Source organism: Perca fluviatilis, chromosome 6, assembly GCF_010015445.1.
Source record: "Perca fluviatilis chromosome 6, GENO_Pfluv_1.0, whole genome shotgun sequence".
Lineage (NCBI taxonomy): Eukaryota > Metazoa > Chordata > Actinopteri > Perciformes > Percidae > Perca > Perca fluviatilis.
In genome coordinates this window covers 23,155,850-23,177,013 of record NC_053117.1, presented here as the reverse complement: position 1 = coordinate 23,177,013, position 21,164 = coordinate 23,155,850, and the positions used below count along the sequence as shown (strand labels likewise).

Genomic DNA, 21,164 nt, shown 5'->3' with positions numbered 1-21,164 from the left:
TTTTTTTTACCTTTTCTATAATTTTATTTTTCACAAAAAAACAAAAATGATCATATGATCAGGGGTAAATGGCAAATATGAACCATAAATGATGTATATATCATTGGTAACTGAGCTATCACTGAATCATGTTCCCCCATTTTTCCATTTCATGATTGGTCATCAAGGGCTCCATTACAAGGCTGGAATAGTCATTGATTGATTAACACCTTATTAGGACAAATATGAGACGACCTTGGGAGGAGCGATAGGCTCGTGCACGACCGCATAAGGTAATGCACGTCTGTATTTATAACGAGAAGAGTGCGTACCGGTGTGTGCCGCAAGGTGTTATAAATCAGAATTTTGTTTTTGCGTACGAAAATTCTGACTTTTTGGCGCACAAAATCTTTCAGAATATAATCTATGCACAATTTTATAAATGAGGCCCCATGGGGTATGAAGGAAAAAATAAAACCATTCATTTACAATTTAAAAGTTACTTAAAACTTAAAATTAGGAGAGCAGGGAATAATTAGCAGTTGGAAAAACAGAAATATTATCAGAAACTATGGGCACTTAAAATTCTGTTATGTGAGGTCATCTAATTAACCCTCAGGACTGGAATGGACATAATTAGCCAAACAAATATAGGCCTAGAGGGTATACGCACAAACAAATAACAGGCACACAGAGGGGGAAAGAAGAAACATTTAACTCTATAATACAAATAAAATGTGATACAAATATATATTCAAATAGTGTTTGCACACATTTTGTATCTTATATCAAGAAACAACATCTTTATAAGTCCAAAGAAATTCGATTTAATGAGGGCCCTGACTTCAGTTAGCCTCTTCCACCTCCTGTTCGGAGAGTAAGAAGCGATCTTATCTTGTATTTCATCTTTTTGTTGGGAAGATATATATATTATACATACACACACACACACACACACACACACACACACACACACACACACACACACACACACACACACACACACACACAGGCCAAAAGTTTGGGGTCACTTAGAAATTTCCATTCCACCCACAATGTTTTCTCAGTTAGCCTCTTAAAATGATATCAGATTAGTAAACAGAATGTGCCTTTGGAACATTGGATGAATAGTTGCTGATAATGGGCAATGTAGATATTGCATTAAAGATCAGCCACTTCTTTCTACAACAGTCGAGAACCCTTTTGCAATTATTTAAGCACATAATGTAATCTGAAAACTGCTGCCCTGGTTAAAAAAACAGTGCAACTGATCTTAGTCCTATAATGGAGTGGAATGGAAATTTCTAAGTGACCCCAAACTTTTGACGTGTGTGTGTGTGTGTGTGTGTGTGTGTGTGTGTGTGTGTGTGTGTGTATATATATATATATATATATATATATATATAGAGAGAGAGAGAGAGAGAGAGAGAGAGAGAGAGAGAGAGAGAGAGAGAACAAAATATTAAATGCCACTATGACAGCAAAATAAAAAAGTGGACTAAAATGTGTGAACTCAAATAGGAAAACAAGCTGAATTGTATATGTTTTCTCTTTGAAAACACCTCATTACTTTAAGCACATTTCTGTGTTAGCGCTTACTGTGACTATGCTAACAAGAAAGAAAACCACTAACACTGTTTTGTATTACAGAAAATATATTTAGAAAATTATACAGTAAAATGAAAAAAGGCCCTCCACACCCATGGGCCATACAGGTGTTTTCACTTACTACTTGTTATTGCTGTTACTTATTTGCTTGAGTAGGCCTGGCTGAGCAGGCTATAGAGGCTGTGCTTGAGTGACATCTGTCTAATCCTCTGATTAGTTTAGTTGCACCTGGTAGGGGGAGAGGTTACACCTTCATCAATTGGTTCATGAAGTTTGGTAACCGCATTTTATTCCAACATGCCCTTGCCATGCCCAGCTGCAACATGATTTCTAATTAGGGATGCAAATTATCGATTAATTCATTAATCATTAGTTGACTGACTTTATCGATCGATTAACGATTAACTGATACGCGGCTTTTTTCCTGAGAATGTAAATTTCTGACGGTATCAATAGTGTCTTTAACATAAAAAGCAAAATATTGCTTATATACTGAATACAAATGCATGTTATATTGCTCAGTTGATGTTTTATTGTACCAGTTGGGATACGGTACAGATAATGGCATTTATGTAGTTTAACAAAATAAATTATGCACAGCCTGGTTGAGTTTGTCAGCTAAATTATCAGCTGTAGGTCTTGCGCCGCGTGAAGCACTGCTGACTTTACCTGCCAGTCGTTTCCAATGTAGTGGCAAGTGATTGTTATGTAGCTCTCTGTAGTCAGTGCCGTCCAACAATCCGTCGGAGCGCCACATTAGCCGGCCTAACTGTGTTTTAGCTCAGCCCCTTCTTGTTTTTTTTAGCGTGCTTCCAAGTGGGTAGTAATGGTCGCCGAGAAGGGATATTATATCCTGGCTCCATGTAGTGTAATAACTTCCGAAATCCCTCACCGTCAGTGGTGCTAATTGGCATCATATCTTTTCGATCATGCCGCAAATCCTCTGAGTAATGCCCTCCGCTTTCCTGTGGTCACAGACTTGCCTTCCCACCACAGCAGCGATTGTAGGTTGTGAAGGCGACAGACTTCCTCCCTGCAACATGGCTGCATGCAAGTTATGAAGGTGGTATTTTAGCGAACTCGTAGAGCTGCTGAACTTAAACGTAGTACCGCAGAGTTTACACTGGGCATCTTTGTCATCATTAATTAATTTGAAAAGCTCCCACACTCCGCTCCATTTTGACTGCCTCAAGTTTGTGTCGGGTCTCTCGTCGCCCGCGAGAATCTCGTGTTACGTTCAATTAGGCCTACGTCCTGTGGAAAACTGTCTTAGATTGCAATGTTTAGTTAGCCGACAATTAATTTAATTTAATATAGTAAATTCTTAACAACAATTAATCGATAGTCGATTAACTGTTTACACCCCTATTTTTAATCAATCGAATGTGCAGGGCCTTGACGTTCTTACTGTATCGCTAATATGTTAGCTATCAGCTGACTATTTGCAGAGCAACGTAAGCATCAATTTAGAGTCTTATTTCTGACCACTTGATAAATGTAAGTCCATTATTCACTCTCTTTCTCGCTGTGTTTTTGTATCAAGTCTTCACAAGTATTACTGGGTCTTCATCTGCTAGCTAATGCTACGCTACGTTGACCAACTAGTCGCTAACTTTTTCTGTGTGACCTTTGGTGCTGGGAAGGTGGAGTATTTTCATTAGAGCTTTTTTGACCAGAAGAGCTTAAACAATAACCAAAACAATGAGCTTTAATATGCTAAAAGACTTTGTAGAGGTGGAGGAGCTGCAGAGTTGGTGATTAGGCTATTCTCTGCTGGTTCGCTAATACCAGCAGCCCCTTTTACTGTACATATGACCCATTTTTCATATGAAAATATAATTTACACTGAATTAAACACTACACACTTGGTTGTTTCTTGGATTATGTTTGAGCGTCACTGGAGGAAGCTAGCTGGAAGCAACATGTTGCTGGAAAATCAACATCCCAAAAGGAATCCAAAAAAAAATCTTCCCTATTTAGCATCTGCACTGTGGCTTTTTCCCTTGTAGACATAATATACTCCCAGGTGACTGTTAGTGTTTACACTTGGCTAAAGCTAATGCAGTCTTATACAATAGACAAGCATTTTAAAAGGTTTATGGCACTGAGGGTACTCTAAATAAACACCTCACTGTATAATGCAATACAGTTCAACAACACCACAAACAACATCCTCTAAAATGATCAGATAGTTGAATCAACCTCTCCAAAACGGTTTCAACAATAAACTGAATGTTGTAATCTTTATAAAGGTAGGGTTTATTGCAAGACTGTTTTATTAGACTGCATTAGTTTAAGCTAGGTGCACCTACAGTAATAAAGTGGCAAATGGAGTATTTTCTAAGCAAAATGAAATCATGTTTTTTCACAAAAGGTTTCTTGATTAATAAATGGTCAAGTAAAAACTTTTGCCTGACAGTAGCGGTAGATTAAAGGTCACTTAAATCATTAGGAACCATGTGCTGATTAACATAATGTATCACATACATGGACTGAGGCAGCTGGATGTCTTTACGTTGTAATGGGGCTTTTCATTACTTTAGGAACCTTTTGACTTTGGGCAGATAAGACAAAGACAGCTGGAACTTACGCCATATGTTGGTTGTTATGGCCTTTCATGGCGACACATCAAATGAAGAATTTAATTACACTTGTTAACCTTTTATCGCTTTTACCAACCAAACATTGCACACCTTGAACTTAGTTAAAAACTGGATTCTGCATTGACCAAAACCCTCTACTGGCCTTTTTATTTATTTTTTAAGATTTTTTTGTGGCATTTTTAGGCCTTTATTTCTACAGGACAAATGAAGACATGAAAGGGGAGAGAGAGAGAGAGAGAGAGAGAGAGAGAGAGAGAGAGAGAAAAAAAAAAAAAAAAAAAAAAAAAAAAAAAAAAAAAAAAAAAAAAAAAAAAAAAAAAAAAAAAAAAAAAAAAAAAAAAAAAAAAAAAAGAGAGAGAGAGAATGACATGCAGCAAAAGTCTGCAGCCCGCAGCCGCTGCGTTGAGGAGTAAACCTCTATATATGTGCGCCTGCTCTACCAACTGAGCTAACCCGGCCACCTCTACTGGCCATTTTACTATTTACGCTTGGCTACTAATATGCTTGAAGTCCTTTTCTCCCCTTTGTTGTTTTTCCTTTCTGTTGTTAAATCCCTTTTAGGACAATTTATTTTCTTTTTTTTCTTTCTACATATTCTGATCTATCTTTTCCTTGAATTCACCTACACGTCTGTCCTCCTCATCCAGGTGTCCGATGATTCATCTGACTCCCCAGAGCCGGGGCCAGTCACCTGCATGGAGCCCTTCCTGGTGCGGAGGCTGTCTTGCCGGACAGTCCAGTTGCCCCCTTTGGCCTTTAGACAGGCAGAGCAGTACTACTGTGATCGCAAGTCAGAGTCAGACACAGTCACAGTTCCACCACGGCCTACAACACTGTCACTACGCACCCCACCACTCATCGCCATCACCTCTGCTGACACCAGCAGGTAGGACTGTGTGTGTTCTTTTTCACTACAAAATGTCTTTCAGTAGAATGGGTGATTAGTGGGGGGTGAGTAGAGTGAAGTGGTTCAGTAGAGCAGCTGTCTGAAGTGACTGAGGACCCATCACTCGCTCAGTACCGTACAGATTGAAATGCGTTTGATGGCTGTGTGATGTTTTCTCATCAGCTACAGATTGTGTGGAATTTACATGCTTGCAATCCAAAGCATCCCACACATTTTTTTTTTTTTGCAAACTCTTTTTTTATTGGTGTTTTTAGCAGATTGTACAGAGTTCAAGATTGTGATTGTACAAAAACAAAGGACAAGGGGTATGTGTATACCAGCACTTTGGCATAAATGCTTTGGGTAAACAGCAGGAGAGTGGTCGCACACAAGGCACTTAAGCATTAAGTTTGTACTTATACATAAGAAATACACACACAGGAACCCCCCTCCCCAGAAAATAAAATAAAATAAAATAAAATAAACTAATATCATCTTCCTGGTAAAATTGCTTTCAAGGGCTACGGTTCAAAGCGAGGTTGAAAGTTGACTTATTTATGTAAATACATACAAGGAAAAAGAGAGATACAAAGGGTGACAGTCAGATTACCTGAGGCACACTATGAAACGGCAGCTTCTCTATGTGATCAAAGAGGGGTTGCCATACTTTGAAAAATTTGGATCCACACAGTGTATGATTAATCTTTTCGAGTTTACTAAAATGGAGGACATCTCTGACCCAAGCCTCCCAGGATGGGGGGCAAGCTGACTTCCAACGAAGTAGTATGAGCTGTCTAGCTAATAGAGTTAAGAAAGCCACAAGGTCTAGCATCCCACACATGTTTTTTGTCAATATCAATGTCAGTATAGTATGAAAATCTACTTAAAACTCGCTTGCGATATGTAATCCATCACAGTAAACATTTCATAAATGTTTTATGCTGCAAATAGACTATTTGAAAATTCTTCTTGGAGGTGTTCAAAGCTGCTCCAATAGCAATTACCTTTTACCACGCAACTTTCACACCTCTGCAAATTCAGCTTTATTTTATACTTTATTTATACTGTAGTGAAATTAACAGTTGGCTGCCGAAAGGTAGGAAATCAATTAATTTTTATTTATTTTTTTGTTAACCTTTATTTATTCAGGTAAGGTTCACTGAAAGGCAAACTCTCTTTTGCAGGAACGCCCTGATCACATTCACACAGTTACACATTCACACTGCCCAGTACAACCACAGTCTGATCTGCTGGCCACTGAAGCGGTTGGGGTCACGTTCCCCATCCAGATTTTTATCCTGTTGGTCTGGGGATTGAAACGATGACCTCCCGGTCACAAACTCGCTTATTTAACCTTTAGGCCACCACTGCACCAAATAATAATAGTAATGGATAGTATGCTTGATGTGTCGTGGACTAACACCAAGCAAGCAACTGGTATGTAAATTATCGCTGACTGGCTTATTGCTTTCATGTGTGACTCATCAAATAACCAGGCCCGATAGATGTTATGTTTGTCACCACTGTCACTTGCTAATCTTAAAAAAGGGAAAGTAATGCACTGGATCCTGGAGTGCCGGTGCCATTCAACCGGGTGACTCTTTTTCTATGTGCCACATTTCGCTTTATGATGAATCATGCACAACTTGAAGGAGCTGATGGGATTACATTTTACATTACATTACAATACAATTGTACCTCGTACGATTTCATGTGAAAAAAAATATTGATAATATTTGAAAGATGATAAACAAAATAAAAGCAACCTCTTATACATAGTCTCTTATTTATACATAGTCTTATACATGTCATTTATTTATATAGTTCTAACTGTAATTATCCAAGCTTTTGTGTTAGCATATCATACAGGCTTTTAGAGGTCACGACAGCTATTTAGTTTTATGACATAGAGTGTAAACAGCTGTATGAGAAATGCTCAGTATTAGTTTCAGTGTGCACTCACAGTCTCTCAAGCTTGGAAAACATGATCATACTGTACAACAATGAGAAGAGAGTCAAACCCTATCTGGAGAATGTGTTGTTTCAGAGCGGTTTTAGATGAAATTGGCAGAGACAGACACCAAGTCTCCAACCAGCTTGATCCTCTGAGCGGAGACAGAAACAAACAGAAACAGCATTCTGTATCAAAGACAGTGGTCCAATGGAGAAGTCCTAATTTCACTCAGCGAACAGTCCAGAAATATATCCAGACAGGTGGAAATAGCATATCAATTCAGTCCCCATCGTCCTGGGTTAGTATTGTACATGGAAACGGGATGACAATCAAAGAGAAAGTGGTGTTCCTCTGACATGTCTTTGATTGTGATGGCATGGTTCAGAAGGCTCTGTATATCCCTTATCAGCATCATGCTATGTCCATAACAGTGTAATGGCTCGCCATGTGCCAGATGAGACAGAAAATGCATCCACTTTTCCCTACATGTTGCTGTCTTGCCCTTTTCTCTCTCTTCGCCAAGGATGATGAGACCTTCATTGTCTCACAGAGTAAATAAATAATTGAGTAATGAGTGATTTACAGCTCAATAATAAGGGCTACGCTTGTTAAAAGGGCTTTAATTAGAGAATATGTTACAAGGAGGGACTTAACGAGAGACTAAACAAGAAGAAAGTGTTATTGACTTGTAGACTTCTTTTGATGGAAACAAGAAAAGCTGGTGTCAATTGGCTCTAAATTACATTTTCAGGCAGGCAGAGCAATTTTCATGGCAACTCAGATGCACAACAGTGCTGAAATAGTTTGCTCTGCTTTAAAGTGTTAAAGTGTTAAAGTGCTTAAATTTCAAGAATGTGTTGGTACCCCAATTGCTCAAAGCCAGGCCAATACAAAACGTCAAATAAACTGGACGGGTCCCGGTGACCCGAAGGACAACACAAGGGATAATGCCAAAATGTGTCAGGCATTAGATGTAAAGGCAGCCCATCCTTTTGAATAATTGTCAGAAAACCTTTATGTGAACTTCAAGAAAGGTCAAACTATTCCCAAGTGTGACCATTCTTTTAAAACTCATGTTACACTGGCTGGATAAGGATTGGGTTATTTGAAAGGGGGTTGTGTAATTATTTGAAAGAAAAAGGCAAGACAGGCCTGTCACTGTCGGTTGTATCAACCATTTTTAATTATGCCATTGCCTTTTCTTATTTTATCTTTTTCTTGGAGGATTTCAAAAACTAGTTGTCATTTTACTTTTCAAAACTATTGCCTGCAGCGCCCAAAAAAGACACAACCTGATGTGAAATCGAAGTGTGTAAAAAGCCTACCGATTAAGCCATCAGTCATGTCCCATTGTGTTAACACCACATCAAGCAAGACTGACTGCTTTCATAACAGGACATACAAAGTTTAAGAAAAAAATGGACTGTAGAGAGAAAAATGGTCGATGGGGAGAATTTTAACAAAGGCCATACATCTTAACCTTGCTTCAAGCTAGAATCATCTATAATTCAGCACAGCTGTGAAGAAGAAATATATAGTTGTAAACCATTAAGGATGAAATACGTGCCGCACAAAATGCTCCAACTGCAACTTTTGAGAGAATTTTGTGACATTAACTTTGTATGTGGCTTAATAAGACTATCTGCAGTATTAATGCACGGGCCAAGAAGTTGCACAAAGTAGTGCACCACTGCATGTTTCCATTAGATGCTCTCATAGTAATGTTCTCTCTTTTGTTTAATCTATAGAAAGAATAGAGATTTTACATAATTTATAGCCCTCAGTGTCTTAAAATACGTGCCTTAAATACATAAACATACATTGATTGTGCTGGTAGATACAAGTCCTAAGAGAGCCTGTTGAGATATAAATTTGTACTGACAAAGGCTGTACCAGTACCAATAATAGTATTAAATATTGGCTCAATATTGGATCAAAACCAATCTACATTAAATAACACTAAAATTTCATCCCAAGAGTCATATGCATTATGTCTGAGATCAATTGGAAATTAACTGTTTTTCTCCTTTCTTTTTAATTACATTTTCTCCCCTAAATTCAGATATTCTATTTCATCCTTACTGACCGTGAACTGTAGTTACATTCGCTACTTTCTTTCTATTTTGTAAGGGTTATAAAATTGTGTCCTGACCTAAGAAACTACGTACTGTGAGTTAGTCAGGTTTGGCTGATAACCTTCTCTTTTAAACAAGCATTAGCGTGGATACTGCACTAATAGTTATCTCAGTCATTATCCCACAGTATTATCCCAGAATAACGGTCTAAATCAACATAAGTGGAAATGGAAACAAACATGACATTGCATTGTCATGCAAATTGCTCCTGAAGTAAGCTAGGCTACTTCACCTGGCTGGATGTTACAACTTAACTTCTGCAGGTGAGTACAGAAAATACAACCGTTTACCCCAATGAAGGCAGTTATGCTGGGTCGTGGCACAGAACAGCAGGCTAGCACTGCCCATGCAAGTATCTGTGAGCACTGTTAAACCTCAACTAACTCTTCATGTGGAATCTTGCTACTTTTTTACATATGCAATTGTGTGATGTTCACCTCACCAATCGACTTGCTACATGTAGCGACAAGCAACACATTTTGTGAGGGTAGGGAAGACTGTTGTCTATTGTGAACTGCCTTACAATCTAAAACTAATTGAAGGTAATGTATATCAAAACATATTAGTTATACTGTTTTCGTCATGCTGACTGTTTAGGAACAAAGAAATGGAAAATAAATGAAATGAATATACACATTAGGTTGCAGGTCAGTTGTCAGTATGTGCAGTATTCAGTTTTGCTGTTGTATCAGTGCATTCCTGCAGGGAGTATGGTTAACTTCAGCAGTATGGGTGGACCAAAAACAAAGTCCACACATGTGTGCATGTGTGCTGCTCATGTGTGCATAAAAGGCACACACCTATTCTATCTGCCCTGTGTGCCATCCTGCCACCATTTCAGTTACCTGCCACTTCTGTTTTAAGTCACCTTTTTTCTGAGAGAAAAACATTTATCCTGTTGAAACAGGAGAGATTGCAATCCCCACACTGTTTGCTCACAGAGTAATGGGCTTGAGCTGCTATGGAAGTGTAGGAAAGTCCCCTTTCCCCATGATGACAAACAGAACAGAGGAGGAAAGCTTTAACAAGGTGGCTGGATGTTTGCACTCCCCTGTGCCCTGTGGACATCACAGGCACATACATACATCCTGTAATGGCCCTCGGTTTAATGAATTAATGTCAAGGCGAGCTTATTTTACATGCAGTGTGTTAAATGCCTGCTGTTACAAATATCTTCCTTATTTTAAATATATTCTGTTATCTATGTCCACTTTTTTTCTACACTACAAAAACTGCATTTTTGTGATAAGCCTAAATATAAATGGACTAAGGGATAATGAAACTGGTTCAGTGTTGTTATATGATTTGGCCACCTGGCTCTCTGTCCACTCCCATGGCCTGCTTTTCACTCACAGAGGATTTCAAGGGAGGTGCTTTGGGAGGGTCCCTTATGTTTAATTTATCACCCTGCTCACTATATTCCGTCGCCGCTTGTTCCTTGACTTGAGAAGGGAAGAACCGTGTGGTCACGTCTGGCTGGTTTTACGCACACCGTGGATCAAGATAACCACAACTACTGAAGTTTGCATGATATTGTGGAAAGACCATCCGCCCGTGTGGACTGCTCGCACACCTTGCTGAAATGGGCGTGTACGGAGAAAGCGGAGAGCACTTGGAAACTAGACTCATTTGAGCCGATTTCCTCCTCGCAGCCTCGCTCTGGGACACTTCCCCCTTTCCAAACCGCATAGAGGTCTACCTCGTGATGCGTAAAAGGATTCATTTTTCGCTCTGTCCAGTGTGTTTCTGCAGGGCAGTGACAATAAGGTTGATGGAGTTAAACTCCATTGGCTTGAGCTCCAAAAAACAACGTGGACGTGAAGCACCTGGAGTAACTAAAAAATGGTCTCGATTACTTATAGTTATAATTTTGTCTAAGAATTTATTTATTTTCTAAAAACACCTTTTTAAAGTCGGAGTGTTTCAACCCCCCCCCTCCCCATCACCTTCCTCCAGGTCATTCCATGTAAACGCTCCTAAAGTGTTTATTTCTTTTACAAAGTATTATTTAAAAACCAACGAGGCGAGGATGGACCCTGCCTGCTGCAAAGTGGAGACGGCGTCTGCCGGCGGCGGAACCGGCGTGAGTGCGAAGGCGCCCAAACATCTGTGGAGGCAGCAGAACCAGCCAGCGCTGTCTCCGCTCCGCCACGCGCTGGTAGTGCGCAAGAACGACCGCGTGAGACAAAGAGGCTTTTCGGACACCGAGAGATACCTCAACCCGAGGAACATGGACCGGACTTACGCAGTGGACACGGGGCACCGACCCGGGCTGAAGAAATCCAGGATGTCGTGGCCGTCGTCGTTTCAAGGTCTTCGACGGTAAGGGCAAAAGGGAAACTGTATTTCTTCATCTTGTGTCTCCTTTTTCCCCCCCATCGATGAAGATGGGCGTTGTGTGCATGCCTGACGCGCGAGAGCAGGCAAGTCTTTGGGCTCGTATATAGTCCTAACTTTGAGGAGATTATTCATTTTTGTCTTCGCCTATGCTCGACCTCTGTTTTTCATCACTTTTTGTTTCTCACCGTCGAAAGCATTTACTGTGTACACTAACTGTAATGGTGAAGAAAGGACTGATAAAGTATACGCTTGGGAAGTCGATAGCGAAAAGGTAAAAATAAAATAAAGTAGTCGCAAAATGATCCTCATAAAAACATTGCAGTTTGTGTGTTTTTCACTTTTAAACATCATATAACCTAAATCTCTTTAATATGTTTTATAATAACGGAGCTTACTAGCGCTTATTTAAAATTTTGGTCAGAAAGATGTGTCAGCCGAGAATGACAATGAAAAGTCAAAATAAATTGGTGTTAGCTTAATAGTTAGGCTTTTATGTGTGCGCTCATATCTGTTAGTTTCTATCTGGCACACTAGGCAGGCAGAGATGTAGTGTAGAACAGAGACTGGTGGAAATCAAAGGTAGGCGTTGACCAAAGGTAGGTCACAGGGAATATTCATATGTAAACTGCTCTAAACACAACACATGCTGTCAGCACCCTTGTACCTTTTTTTATTTTTTTTTATTTTAATTTTTTTTAAATAGTGTTAAGTGATCTTTAGGGATTAATACCACTGGCTTTAGGATCTGTAGTGTTCATGTTTGTAAGTAAAATTACTCAAAGAGATACAGTAGGAGGGCTTTACATCATCGCTATTACATGGTGACCACATTCTCTGAAATGACACTCAATAATCTGACTCACTACACGTGGATAATCTTAGGGCATGTATGACAAGTGCTGGATCTTCAGGTATTGCTTGCATATTATTTAACCAGAGCAGCTACTGTAAAATGACGGCAGTAATGTTTGCAGTAAAGACAGTTTTAGTGAAGCCTGCCTGCCTGCCTGCCTGCCAGACGGACAGATAAGACAGACCCAAAAACACCTCTGTACTCTGACAGCCCGGGTAGGTGGGGAAATGTTTCTGCTCTAACTACTTACTTGTTCTGGGAAGGAGGGATAAAAAAAAAGAAATGAAATCTGAGAAGGTCACCTCAGCTCCCGGGCTTAAGTGACTGTTGGCGATGTAAGTTTCTGTCAAACAGTTTGCTGTTTCCTTTCTTACTCTTGGTATAGATTTGAGTAATACTTACCTGCATGTCCAGTCAACTATAGAAAGCACACAGGCTTACTTGGTCGATAGACAGAATGGTCACAGTGGCAGAGCAGTCAAATGGAGGGAGGGAGGGAGGCAGGCAGCGTATAGAGCACAGATGGAAGTGACATTGCAAAGTGGTGTGCTGGACCAAAACACCCATGTGATGTTAGAATGTTCGATTTAACTTGTTTTTTATCCTAACAAAGTGAAATGTAACAGGAGATGGTCATGTATAATTTAACTGTATCAAAGATCATTCAAGCACTTTTCATATTTGCTTCAGGAGGGTAATTACACGGAGATTAACCCAAACAAATCAAATTTTTCATAGGAGGCTAATTACGTAAGAGGCACATTGTACTCCAGCACATATTCAGGAACACTCACAGCAGGCTAAATCAAATTTCCCCCCTTGTACACCACAGCCTAGCACACCATTATTTGTAGCTGGTCAATAAGGTCATTTGAGTTTTTTTGATTCTTCTGTGCAACCATTGGGTTGAATGTTTCTGTAATTCTTATTTCAATGTCTTCTGGGACTCGCAAGGGCCTTCATCTGGTGTGGATTTAATTAAATGAACACACCTTAGGGGTAGTAATCATAATATACAATCCTGTCATGACACACTGTCCACAATAACAATGCAGGTGATTGTGCGATGCACAACATATTGCAAGACAATCAGAACAGCAGCTGTTGTGTGAAAGCAGAACAGCTGCAGTTAAAGTGTGTAGCAAAGGGATGAACCTCTTTCTCAAAGTGACTCGTCTTTTTATTCTGTGTAAATTAAATTGAACTGAAACCTAAAAATAGCTAGCCTCGTGAGACCGTCCTGATCTCGCGAGCTCCAGTTTTCTACTCGCAGATCAGTCTAGCATCTTGAGATAGAGAAAATTTTGAGCCGTTCGCCAAACGACCGACCAACCAGCGTTGGTTTTGAGGCGGGTTTAGGTGTGACGCAACGAGAAGCGTCTATTACAAACATAGGTGGTGATAGACAGATGGTTTATCCAATCAGCTAACCAGTATTTTAAGACAGCGGTAGCTCTAATTCTGTTAGCCGTTCGCTAATGCTTTTTTCTCTTGGATCTTTCTTTTGGAATATGGACCGGGAACCTGAAATGGTGCCTTTTATTTGTAAATTCTCGTTACACAAACGGCAAATATCCTTTACCGACATGTTGCTTGCTTGCTGAGCTAACAAGCTATGCTTTGCCTGCAGCAGCAGTGGTAGCCTGGCTTGTGGTTGTATTTTCATCTGATTGGTTGGTTGATTTGGCCCGTCTATCACCAACATAGGTGGTGATAGACAGATGGTTTATCCAATCAGCTAACCAGTATTTTTGCACCTTCCCAAAAGTTCTCAAATGGAAAGTTCCCAGATGGATATGCCGAGCAAATGCAAAGCAATCCATCTGGTGGAGTCAGGTTAAAAAATAGCACATTGTTAAAAAATGAATTGCATACAGCTAAGCTGTAAGGAAAACTAGTAACTTCTCTATGCTTGAAAAAAAAACAATGTTTTTATACTGTATAAAGGTGATGTGTGATGCATGTGTTTACTTTTGAGCCATGCATTTGATTAACTTTTCTAGTCAACAAGGCAGCAGCAGGTTATAGATCTCCGAGGGCTCCAGACTGTAACCAAATGGTCACGTTTTGTTCCGGCACTTTTGATTAATAATAGTAGATTAATCTAATTGGCATCAGTGTTTCGTGTTCGTTTAAAATAACGCCAAATATCTATTCCAGTGTTTCCCCTGTTCACTCTCAGCAGCGCACCGCTGTGAGTCCATGCACAAGGCAAGTGTCTGTGGTTAGTTCACATGCAGGACAGTTGCGTATTATCTGGTAAAGTCAGTTGAACAGGTGAAGATCACATTGTCCATAGGCTACCAGTTACAAACAGGCTCGGTAGTGAACGACACAGTAACCTGCTGCAGATCTGGTGTTTTAAGCTGAGCTTGACAAAGAATATTCATTTAAAATAGATTGGTGATACTGTTTTGCCCTCATTGATCTCCGTGAAGTCAGCTTTAGTGAATGTAGCCCTGGTGTGTTTTATGTGAACTGACTACGTCAGACTCTCTTTATATTCAGTCTATGGTCAGAAAATCTGTCATATGTGCTTGTGTGCTCTGAATAATTTGCTTTGATAATAATTTAGTTTTAATGAAAACTCAACTACTGGCAATTGTTCCTGGTGTTGTTCACCACTGTTTTGGAAGAAGGAAATTACGAGAGTAAAAGGGGAACTAGCTTTAAAAGTGAGTGAGAAATTTGGTGTAGAATAAGTATGGAGGGATCTAGCTTTGAATAGTTTGGACGCCAAGGACATGTACAAATGTAGTTCTGTCACTGTCCTTCCAGTGTCCCACGGGGGATGGACTCTAAAGGCTCTGACACACCAACCTGATGGCCGACCTTCGGCAGAAAAGGCAGTCAGATTGACTGCCTCCCCGAGTTGGTCAAAAAAGTGCCTCGGAACACACTGAAGCGACGCCGACTTGAGCGTACATTCTGCGCGTGCGTGAGATGTAATATGTCTCCATAACAGCAGGCGGCGCTAATCTCAATGCCCAAAAAATGAAAACTGGCAGCTGATTGGACGAACTCGTCACGTGGGTCTGGCTTCTCCGGAATTTCAAAGCCAGACCATCATGGTGGCTCGTTTTGGAGTATGATCTCATATTTTACGAAAATAGTTCACCGAAACGTGTTTCTGAAAACATTTTAAGCGAGAAATAGGCCACCTTCCAATTCAACATGTCAAATCGGCCCAAATGAAGGCTGACGGCTCCTCCGACTGACGACGGCACGGAACACACCGAACAGACCCAAGTCACTGACCTCGCCAGACTGTCCGACGGCCGATAATCCAAGGCCGATTTGACATGTTGAATTGGAAAACGGGCAGTTGGACTCTTTGACCAATCTGATTGGTGACGTGTTAACCCGGAAATGACAAGCGGGATGAGCGTGACTGCTGTTATGGAGACGTATTACGTCTTGCGCATGCGCAGAACGTACGCCCAAGTCGCCGTTGCTTCGGTGTGTTCCGAGGCACTTTTTTGATAATAATGTGTCAGAGCCTTAAGGGAGAGTAAGAAGAGGCACAAGTTGTTTACTTGTTCTGATGCTGTAATGACAGTAAAGTGACCAGTGACCTCTTACCTCATGTTTACATTTAATGTATTAGTTTTGGTGTTTGCACTGTAGTGACAGTAATAATACTTTGAATTTCTGAATGTGCGTTTATTAAGACCCATTCAATTAAAATGTGACTGAACTAAAATAAAACGACACATTGTAGTTTCTGTATTTATTACCAAAACATGTATCAGTAATAGAGCTCAGAGTAACAGTGCTCCTAGTAAAAAAAAAAAAAATGCTAGTCCGGAGCCCTTTCTTCACATGAAAAACTCAGCAATCAAGTTGTTGCTGCAAGTTAGATCAATAAGATATACTTCCTGATTGTTACAGACAGATATAAACTATTTCTGATGCAGTGCTCCTGTAAAAAAACGTATGAGAAGAGCCAGCTACTTGCTCAACACATACAGTTTATATCAATCTTGGTTATAGAGAGAGACAGCAAATCTTTCCCTCAGAGGACTGTGGATGTAGCTTTGTGTGCCCGAGTGGCTGGTTTGCGCAAGGTCCAGCAGCCCCAAGGTAAAACACATCACCCAAATGTGTCACAATGTAGGCTGGGCCTGGACGCTGCTCAAGGCTTCAGCAAGAATCTGGAGCATCCGTTAATGAGGAGATGGCATTTCTCCCATTCCTCTCCTGCTGCTTGTTTGGAGATGCTGCGGGGTGGGGGTTGGGGTGAGTGGGGGTGGGTTCTTTATCTGTGGAGATGTCATTGAAGAGGATCATGATTTCTTTTCTCTCTGTCAAATAGCAATCAAGATTTTGCGATTAAAATGTCAAAACAAAAAAAGTATGTAACCTCTAAGGATGGAAGGGATGGAATGAGCTCCTTCCTGGACATTTTGTCCCCTCAGCAGCAGCAGAAGATTGGAAAACGTTCCCCTGCCCTCTCACTCTACGTTGTATGTAACAGTCGTTGATTTTTCTTCAGCCAATCCTCCTCGTCCCACTGTGACTGCCTACTGTGACTTGCCAGAATGAGGTTTTTAGCCAGTATGAAGCGTAAACCCCTGCCTATGTCATCAGATCCCAAGGATGTTAGTGAGCGAGTCAGAAACTGCTATTTGGTACATGACTATATATAACCCCAGTCACAGTCATACTGTATAGGCTGCTACACATAGACTCCCAGGCATATGAAAGAACACATTGCGGACATGGTACTAAATTAGCAGAGGTCAGCATCAAGCATCATGTAGCTTGGGTAATGAAATGGGTTATGAGTAATCATTTCTGGCTGAGATAGTTTTTTATGTGTTTGGTGTCACCGTAGGAAAGGCAGGCAGAGCTGATAATTACAATGGCCAGCCCCTTGTCTGGGTCTTATTGACCTGTCCATTCAGGCAGAAAGGGAAGGTGTATTGAGAATGTTCTTCAGACGAGTTCTGTGACTTACCCGGGCTTTGAAAGAGGAACATGTGCATTAGGATGGCAATGGTGCAGACAGATTGAAGTGGGGAAGTCAAGTTTAGTCAAACATGGCGTAAAGCCACAGCTACGTAGGAGAAAGGCAAAAGGTCATTCATCATACAGGATGTGTTAGATTTGCAGGCGATAGTGCTGCAGGCTTCATTCTTGTCAGAAAATTTCTGATATGTTCTAAAATCATCATGGTAATAGATGTTTACAGTAAATACTGTCAATACTGATTGTACTCTTTAACTTTAATTCAGTTGAAAAGTTACCTTACCTCCATCTATAACACCAGGGTACACTCAAGAACACTGACCTTGGCACACACGTCTCTAATGTTTCATGTTGAATTAACTGAAATCAGTAATGGCTGTATTTAATCCCTGGGATAAATGGGGGTTTTATTTGGATTATAAAAGCTGTCTGGAATACCTTTTAGCATGTTATCCTTTTTCTTAAATTACATCTTGCAGAAATGTGAAGGGCAATACAGTCTGTGAAGGGGATTGCCCTAACCTTAACACATCCTCTTAATCCTAACACTAATGCCATTACCTATTTGGAGCGTATTTACATTGTGTGTGTGATTGCATCAAAACTTTCCCCCAGTATCCTTGTGTCTCTGCTCCCTGGTGTCTCTTAAGTATTCTCTGGAGATGAATAGAGCTCCATAGATCTATAAGCAGTCAGGATTTAAACTGCACCAAATACATAGTGGCTATAAACCACTGTCCCTATGCTGCCACATAACCAAGATCCATTGAAGCCAAACTGAAGGGAGAGGATTTGTCTTCTGCTGCTGTACTGAATAGCAATCTGGGCCTGATTGAATGTGAAGAGTTTACTTGGCCTGGCTACACATATATATTTATATATTCATATAGAGCATGCTGTATGTTGACACTGATTCAATATCATGGGAGGGGTTGTGTATGTGGGGAACATATTTGTCCGATGTGAAAACTGGACAATGTCCAGCAAGAACCACAGACTAGTGAGTGTGACTGGCTGTAGGAAAGCCTTGCTTCATAAAAGAGAGGAGCTGTACTGAAATGGTGATATCTCAAATAGGAACAGAGCTCCAACAGCGTATGTGAAGCAGAGAGGATTGGTCATCTAATTTTTACCAGCAGGAACAGGCACTTGTTTTTCATTGCACTCCCCTGGCTTCCCTTTCCTCGCTGGTCATCTGCTAGGCTAATAAAATGCATCAAACCATTTTTGAAGGACAGCCTTGTAAATGGCCGCAAGCCAAAGCCTCTCTCGACTGCCTGCTTGATGCTGGGTGATTCCCTGAGGTCTTGGCTGGCTGTGCTGTACTGATCACATTACACTCAACAGGGTGATAAAGACTCTAGCTGGGCTCACGACTGGCCTGGTCTAGGGACTGCTGATAGCTTTAAGAGAGCACAATACAGACATACAGTATGAATTAGTGATTGTTTCTGTCAGGATATCTGTATTAAAGCTGTGGAGAGATCTATGACAACAAGAATTACTTTTCAGCATTTATTACATATTAAAAGGCACATGGTCTTGATGTGGCAGAAGTCATTAAATATCTGTGCCACTTTAAAGCTAAGTGCAACGTAAAACACATGTCTATGCCATAAATTAGTAGGTCTGTAGTTAATGGTCTGTAGTTGATGTTTTTGTGTTGCTGCTTTTTATGTCTTTGCACATGGGTCTGAATTTAAACCTATAGTATGACCTTCATATACAAATTTTTGTATATGACTGTGAGAGGCTGTTTTTGGTCCTAACTCTAAGCATGCATACACAAATGCATACATTCCAGTAAACCATATGCCATTTAAAAAAACTAAGTTTATATTTAATAAACCCTAGGCCAATGTTTTTAGGGGGCAGGCTAATTTGCAGGTGGTTGTGATCAGATTCTCTGTGGAAGTGGGGTGCCTTATTACTTATCACATAAAAAAAATAGTCTTGTGCAGACCTAATGTACGCTACTTTCTTTCAATGGCATGCTGATCAAGTAGACAACATTGGGAAGCAATACATTCCCTTGCATCCAGTGAGCTCACCCAATGGCTGTAATAGAGCAGTTAGGTTGCAACTGACAGTAGGGCGGCAGCTATTAGGTACCACCTGCTGGAAGAAACAGGCTAACAATAAACAGCCTGACAGCAAGGTGCAAGGCTCTCTGAACATGATCAGTTCATATACTGTACTGCACTGTAGTGAAGGGAGCTGTTGTGGGAACTGTCAGTCATGCAAGGCATGGTGCATGGTTACTAAGATTATTTCCCTCCGTTTTTGATTAATCTTTTTTTTCGTTGCCAATTTTTTTTTTTCACTCTCAGTCAGCGTGTTGTCTTGAGACACATTTTTTTCTATCTCCTGATTCACTGACGCAAACACGGGCACACAAATAACAGCATTGGTTTGTGCACATACTGACATACAATTACTCCCCTGTTTTCATCTTTTTCTTCCATCTTCCCTATTGTCTTTTCCTGTCTCTCTCTTGTTCTCAAAAAAACGCTGTTTCTATTTATTGATCTTACTCTTAAGCATTAGGGTTGGGTACTGTTGACATTTTTATCGGTACCGGTACCTGAAATTCGGTTAACAAAACATTTAATTTCAGTTGTAAAAATAATTCCAAACCTATTCATCCTATTTACTTAGAACATTTTGTTTATTTAGAACATTTTACACTTTAAAATTAACAAAACAACTAAATCAAACACCTCCCTCCCCCCTCCCAAATTTGTCCCTTCAACCCAATAAAACAAATAATTATTCATTTCTTACACTGCACTGTAACTTTTATTCCTGTATTTGTATATTCTATTTTAGCCTGTTTTAATTTCATGACAATTTTTAATTGCACTTTAATGTTTTATGTAAAGCACTTTGAATTGCCTTGTTGCTGAAATGTGTTTTAGAAATAAAGTTGCCTTGCCTTACAACCTCCTCAACCTGTCAGTCAGTCACCAGGGCATAGAAACCACTGTTATGCCTGCCTGTCTCAGAGGAAGTGTAACGTTAACAGTACTGCGACCGCTTTCACCTTGCCAATATATTATATCGCAGCGAACAGTGTCTGCATGAAGTTTGGGAAAGTATAACTACACTTGCAACCGCTTTCTCTCACTGTGACTTAAACAAAACTGCAGAGACAACGACTCCTCTTTCCTCCATTGCATGAAATGGTAGAGTGCAGAAATGAAGTAAAGACAGTCAAACGTTTTGCGTTGTAAAGAGGCCCAGATCTTTTTCTTGGAGAGTTAGTGGACCACGCCATAATTAGAAGGCCAGTTTTGGGAAGTTTGCATGACTATTTATATGAGATTTTGACAGTAGAGAGATGGCAGGAAGTGAGGGGAGAGAGTAGGGCTGCACGATTATGGCCAAAATGATAATCACGATTATTTTGATCAATATTGAGATCACGATTAATTATCACAATTATTTGTTGATTTTAGCCAAAACTAAATTTTATTGTCACATAATTATATAATTATAACTGCTTTTACATCCATATTGTGCTACATTCCTACTAATACATCCATATTGTGCTACATTCCTACTAATACATCCATATTGTGCTACATTCCTCCTTTATTGAAGGATACTGTGAAGGAGTATGCCATTTCAGCTGTTGTGCGACCGCTTTCCACACATGCATGTTTGCCGTGAAAGATACAGGCAACGCAATTTTCTGTTCACGTTAACGGCGCATGTGATGCCTGGTATCTACCAGACGAAATAGCTACACGGATTTCTGTGGCTCATTACACTGCCACTTACATGTCTGCGTTGCGCTCTGATGCTCCGAAACCCACGTTAGAGGCAACACAAA

The 21,164-nt window shown here is 40.2% G+C and overlaps 1 protein-coding gene across 2 annotated transcripts in view; it reads left to right on the top strand.

The window, feature by feature from the left end:
* pde4d (phosphodiesterase 4D, cAMP-specific) overlaps positions 1-21,164 on the top strand; it is a 221,847-nt gene that overhangs the window by 44,639 nt on the left and 156,044 nt on the right. The window contains exon 3 of one of the 2 annotated variants that reach the window (XM_039802615.1): positions 4,838-5,076. In XM_039802615.1, the coding sequence (XP_039658549.1) occupies positions 4,838-5,076 (239 nt within the window). Of the gene's footprint in view, positions 1-4,837; positions 5,077-11,179; positions 11,488-21,164 lie in introns of those variants that run through there. The other variant, XM_039802614.1, reaches the window with a different exon arrangement.